Below are 6,198 nucleotides of genomic sequence, written 5' to 3' on the forward strand. Positions count from 1 at the left end.
AATCCATTAAACATGCATCTACACCAATGGAATCAGAGGAACCAACCTGGAAGAATCAGTGCTCGCCACTATGTAAGGGAAAGCTGTAACTACTGCATCATGGTCGATATTAATTCCTAAACGACCATTTCATAATTTCTGGCTGAAGATACAGAGTATGTTTCAAAACAATGCTGCCAGAGAGATAACGCCTTCACACAGACCAACTGATGATGGAAATAAATATCAATCAACAAAGAGCAATGCCACATCTGAAGGCAAAAAAAAAAAAAAAAAAAAAAAAAAAAAAAAAAAAAAAATCCAATCTTCTCATCTTACTGTCATGCAACTTTAGCAGTTCTGCTTCCAGCCCTTGATTTTCCTCAACAAATGAAGAGTTAAAGCCAGAAAATTCACATCTGTCCCAGTCACTACAAAGACAGCATTTACATCATTCTGCCATAGATTATCCTAGAGTCGTAAACCAGGGCTCCCCCCACAAAGCCCCCAGCCCTGTTCACAGACATTAATCTCAGCTTTTCCACCGTGATCACGACCAACACTTTTAAGAGCTCTCAAACTCCACTGGACAGAGCCTCTGGACAGCAGAAGTTCAACCTTCATCGTCACTGAAGCTCCCCAAAAGACCCCGCTGTAAGCAGACTCTGCAGACCTAACAGGAGGAAACCCAGATTGCCAAAACCAGCTTTTGGAAGAGATAACTCACTGTTCTGGGGATGGGTGGCGACAGAGATCCATTAGGCAGGTATGGGTCGTTATTCATATTTGGCATCATGATATACCCAGAATAGCCAGAGTATGATGGTCCCTTGCTGTATAAGCCACTGTCTGGATGCTTTCCTATGGAAGACGAAACAATGATTACATTATTCCCCATATATGCATTTCTCCTGAGTTAGAGCACTGAAAGAGGTACTGTGCATATATAAAAATGTTTTGCATGCAAATATTTCCTTACTCATGGAAATTTCTGCTTGACAGAAAATGATACGAAGCAATTTGTAGTAACTTTTTTTTTTTTTTTTTTTTAGGAAGAGTTAATTCTTAAAGGAGAGCGTACTCTAGGTGAGGAGATTATGTTTAAAATACAGAATGGCCTAAAAATGAATTATTTTGCTAGTACCCATTCAAATCAAAGTCGACACATCAGCAATGACATCACAATTCACATGTAGCAGTCTTCCCCAATTTTATACGCACCTCAAGGATTTGTCAATTCAGAATTATTGCCAGTGTGGGCTTCCAACATCATTGCTAGGAAAGGGGGGACAAGGCTGTGATAACTAGATATAGTAATTTCCTTCTCTTGCTGAGCCACTGTGTGCAGCAAGCAATTCATCCTGACTCTGCTCGTTGGGAACAATTAAAGGGCAGGGGGTGGCTTGGAAGGAGATCCTAACAATTTGGGAGGGGGGCTGTTGAGCACACATGGTACTACAGTCAAGAGGGAAGCCACGTGAGGGAGGCTATTTGGTAGGAAAATAAAGTGTTTGGGTCCAGGTCCCGCAAAAAGGGTGAACAGTTCTCTCACCTACATGCCCGTTGACAAGGATAGTACTTGAAAGCGAGGTTTAAGCTGAAAACCATCCAGAGATGAACACCTCCCCCTCACTGCCCAAATGCAATGAGCATGGACATCATTGCTTTTAGGCTGTTTAGTTACAAACGTAGAGGAAGGTGGCCACAGAGTCCTGGAAAGCACCAGGACCGAACTGTGTCTGTCTTTATATAGAATTTATAATCTGATTTAGCTTGTGATGATAAGCATTTGATTTTAAACATAATCTCCCACCCTTCACAGCACATATTCTTTGCACGTGTGTCCAGCTTCCTAAATTCAATGAACTCTGCTATTTCCTCTGTCCTTCTCAATCAAAATTAACCAACTGGTACATTAAAAAATGCAGGAGGTCTGTTCATATTTAGCTTTGAAAGAGGAGATTTAAGTGGCAGACTTTGGCTATGGGGAAAAGCAGAGGGTTTCTGAACACAACTGTACACTGTCTGAGGGAAGAGATAGATGTATTTAAGCTGATATCCTAAAAATAGTTAATTCTTCAGTGAAAATCCATTTGGCCTACTTATCAGTTTCTAAACAACTGGAATACCATTTGGTCACTCAAGATAAACGCGCTGCACGTTCATCTCCTTTTTGAATGCGCTTTGAAAGCGCTCTGGCATCCCTCCCCCCAAAAAGATATTAAATTTATGTTTTCCAGAAGAAACTAAGTTTCATTTTGAGGACTGTGTGGAGAGTCACAGAGGGACAACATTGCAAGACAGGACTGTGCGCGTCTCACCTTCCTCAGGGTGTTCTCTGCCTTTATCATGGTAGGAATCCTGTGCTTGAGTCTGCCTGGAAACCTGACCGCAAGGAATCCACCATCAGAGAAGAAGAAGAAAAAGAAGAAAAGTCATTGTATGGATGCTCGTTTATCAATCACACTGCTACAGTTTCTTGAAGGAAGAGACCAGCTAAGAGCGAAAGATAAACATCTTTCTTCTTCCTCTTAAGTCGCTTGGAAGGCAACTGTACCAGAAACGTTTGTGTAAACTATTGTTTTATGACAACGTGAATAACTAAAGGGCTTTGCAAAGCGTTTCTAGCAGAAGTACCCTGTATTTAATGGAAGTGGATAATTTCTGGAAAATATTTGGCGCTCTGGCGGTCAAAACGCTCTTGGTAGAAAGATACCAAAAATAATAATGAAAATCAGGCTGCCCTCCTTAGCAGATCTTTAGGGGAAAAAAAAGTAAAGGAAATTTAAAAAAAAAATTAAATATATATATATATATATATTTTTTTTTTTTTTTTAAAAAAAAGGCATGTTCCCCGCTCGCGCTGAAGTTATTCTAGAGTCGGGAATTTCTTCCCAAACAGTTTTATGCAAATCCCTTAAAGAGTTTACAGCTAATGCTCCGACCCCGCTGATTTTACTGAGGAAATTTCATGGCTGCTTGAGGTCTAATACCACCGCACCGTCGGGGAACTCGCTGCAACTTTCTCGTCCCTGGCCGAAGCGCGGAAGGGGCTCTGCCCGGCGCACCTCTGGAGACAGGATTTGGGACGGAGCGATTTCTTTTCCTACGGGAAATACTTCCCCGGCGCCCCGCCGAAGCTCCCTCCCCGCGGCGGCGGCCGGAGCCCGCCGGCATCCCGCGCCCCCTCCGTCCGCGCTGCCCCGCGGAGCCCCCGCGGCCGCGCACCTCGTGCCCGTTGGCGCCGGGGGCGATCTCGGACTCGTTGACGAGGGAGGATTTGATGTCGGCCAGGTCACCCTCCTCCTCGGGGTGGCTGATCTCGGCGAAGATCTTCTCTTTCTGCGGGTCCCCCTCGTCCTTGAAGGGGATCATCTCGTCGGTGGCGCAGAGCTCCGGGTCCCCCCCGCCGCCCCCGGCCCCCGGCAGCTGCGGCATCCTCACGGCAGCGCGGCGTCTGCTGCGGCCGCCGGCCCGCCGCGGGAAGGGGAGCGGGAGGAGCAGCGGGGGGAGGAGGAGGAGGAGGAGGGCGGAGGAGGAGGAGAGAGGAGGAGAAGGAGGAGAGAAGAAGGAAAAATCCCGTGAACTCCTCGGGGTTGCTCTCGGCAGCCGGAGACCCCTGCCCGTCCGCCCGCCCCCTCGGGGCCGAGGTACCCCGTCTTCCGCCCGACACCGACGTCCCGGGGACCCTCGCCCCGACGCGCCGCACGGCCGGAATAGGTCGAAATACGCCCGCCCGTGTCCCGACCGCGCCAGGGACCGCCCCCTAGGAGACCCGACCCTGCTCCATCCCCCCCGGGACCCGGGCTCACCCCGGGGGCGAGGAGACGCGGAGGGGAACGGAGCCCGCCCGCGTTTCGCCTCCGAGCGAAGTTGCCACCGCCCCGGCGGGACCGAGTTAAAACGGCTGGGGGGACGCGGGCAGGGGAAGGGGGCGTCCCGGGGGAAGGGGCCTGAGCCGGCCGTGCCGCGCACCCACCGGGCCTTTGTCAGCCGCTTCGGCCGCGGCTCCGGGCACGGCTGGGCTCGGCTCGGGCGCACCGCGAGGGGCGGGGGGCCGAGGAAGAAACAGCCCCGGGAGGGAGGGAGGGCAGGAGGGGAGGGATGGAGCGGGCGGGGATGTGACCCCCCCCGTCCTCCACGCTTCCCTCCGCGCCCGCGGGCAGGGGAAAAAGTTGCCGGCACGGCGCCCCCGGCCGCCTCCGCGCTGAGCGCCCGGCGCGGGGCCTCCTGCGGCAGCCGGCGGGCTCGGCGCCCCACGGGGGGCGGCGGTGGGGCGCAGGGCGGCGGCGGCGGCGCAACTTCAGCATCGCTGCCGCCCGCCCTCCCTCCCTCTGCCGTCGGGGCGGGGAGGGGCGGGGGCGGCGGAGATGAAAGGAACCGCCGCCGTGACTGACACCGTGTCCCGGCCGGGAGGGCCGAGCGGCGGGGGCGGGGAGAGGAGGGGGCCGGGGCCAGCGCCAGCGGGGAGGGAGGAGTGGGCGGGGGGGAGCGGGTGCGGGGCTGCCCCCGGGCAAACTTTGGCCGCGCGGAGTAGCCTCTCCGTGCGTCCGCGTGTGTATCCACACGCACACGTGTACGTTTGTTGTGTGCGTGTCCGCGTCGCGGGGGGTGCGCCGGGGCACTGCCGCTCCTCTCCCTCCCCAGCCTAGAGCCCGCCGAGAAGGGCACAGGCACTAGCTGCATCCCCGGGAAGGGCGGACAGACCGGCTTTTTTAGGGCTGCTTTGTTGAGCCTTCCCCATCGCCACATGGCGCTGCTGCGGTGTGGGAAGTGTGAGAGGGATTGACTAGGCTCTGTCCGTGCCCGCTCCGGACGAAAGGCAGAATTAAGACATCCCCGTTGAATCCATCAAGTGCCCGGCAGAAACGGGTTATAGCCCCCGAGAGACGGGGAGAAACCCGCCGGGGTGTGCTCGTCCCGGTTTTGGACCGGTGAATGGAGCCAGAGCAGTAACGGAGCTTCACCCCTCCACCCTGTCCCGTTTCTCTGGCGCCGCGCTGCCCCGTTAGCTCTCGGCTGATTCGGCATCGCCCTGCAACAGGGCACGGGTACAGTTAAAAAAAAAAAAAAAAAATCATCCAGACAAAAGCAGGCGCTGCGCTTGGGAAACGTCAGGATCCGCAACTTTTATTTTGCGAACACGATGGGCGCACATTTTGCAGGAAACAACTTCCCAGTATTTTGGCATCGGAAAAGTGCGCTTGGCGCTTTGCACATGCCCCGTCAGGTTGCTAAACCTTCCAGCGCTGGGAGCCAGAGGAACGGGAACATGTGGATGCTCAATCCGTTTTCGGCAGATGCCGTGTTCGGCACGGCGGCACTGCTGGCCGGGACACGGGCGGGCTGAGCCCGGCTGCCCATGCCGCCGCTCGCGGCTCCGCGTCATCGTCCTCGAACGGGGAATTAAAATCCAGCTGAGAAATTAGACGCTTCAAACCCCGAGAAAGGGATCAAGGTATAGCGGGAAACGGGAGATGATGGACTTGCCAAGTCGCACAAGTGCGTGAAATAAATGATCGAGAAAGAAAGAAATTAGAAACGTAACTCCTGGGAAGGGACTTAATTGTGCAATGCTCCCCAGATGCAGGGAGACCCCCTCTCTCCCGGAGACGGCTGTGGAGAGGCGATGGGGAAGCGGTTGTTTGGAAAACGACAGGCAACTCGGGGATGGTTCCTGAGCGGAGATGCACGTCTCCGCATCCCTCCCGCCCCTCTTCCCTTTCCTGGCGCTCGGCGGGCACCGGACACCCGGGCCGGGCAAAGCTGCCCCGGTACGGTCCCGTTCGGAAAAAAAGACCTTCGGCTAGAGGCTGAGCCTTGCAACCCGCTCCCCCGACGGGACGGGGCGCCACGGCCCGGGAGCAGGCAGGGATCCCGCCGGAGGAGCCGGCATCGCGGCCGCTCCTCTGTTTCATTACCGGGTCCCTCTGGAAAAGCAGCCTCCCCCCGCCCCTCTGCCGTCCCTTCACGTGGGCTGGAGTCTTTCCCGGATCGGTTTTTTGGTGGAAGGATTTTGAAGGCAAAAAAAAACGGGCCGGGGTGGGGGCGGCGGGACCGGGGCGGGGGAACGCGTGTATGGAAACCGTAATGATTTACGACGAAAAGATAAACTCAGGAAACGTCAACTCCAACGTCAGATTTGACTGGAGACGGCACAAAGCTGTCGCTTTACTCGCAGTTCTTGGGGCACGGCCGGAGGAGGGGGGTATGGGCACG

General features: G+C 54.6%; 1 protein-coding gene across 8 annotated transcripts in view; it reads right to left on the bottom strand.

The window, feature by feature from the left end:
• The window catches only part of LEF1 (lymphoid enhancer binding factor 1), a 70,449-nt gene extending 67,011 nt beyond the window's left edge, over positions 1-3,438 (bottom strand). For 6 of the 8 annotated variants that reach the window (XM_040065374.2, XM_040065368.2, XM_040065371.1 and 3 more), the window contains exons 1-3: positions 3,208-3,425; positions 2,301-2,364; positions 707-840 (exon numbers count right to left, since the gene is read on the bottom strand). In XM_040065374.2, the coding sequence (XP_039921308.1) occupies positions 707-840; positions 2,301-2,364; positions 3,208-3,417 (408 nt within the window). In that variant the 5' untranslated portion in view covers positions 3,418-3,425. Of the gene's footprint in view, positions 1-706; positions 841-2,300; positions 2,365-3,207 lie in introns of all 8 variants that reach the window. The other 2 variants (XM_040065372.2, XM_040065367.2) reach the window with 1 other exon arrangement.
• Between the last annotated feature and the right edge of the window lie 2,760 nt (positions 3,439-6,198).

Source organism: Hirundo rustica, chromosome 5, assembly GCF_015227805.2.
Source record: "Hirundo rustica isolate bHirRus1 chromosome 5, bHirRus1.pri.v3, whole genome shotgun sequence".
NCBI lineage: Eukaryota > Metazoa > Chordata > Aves > Passeriformes > Hirundinidae > Hirundo > Hirundo rustica.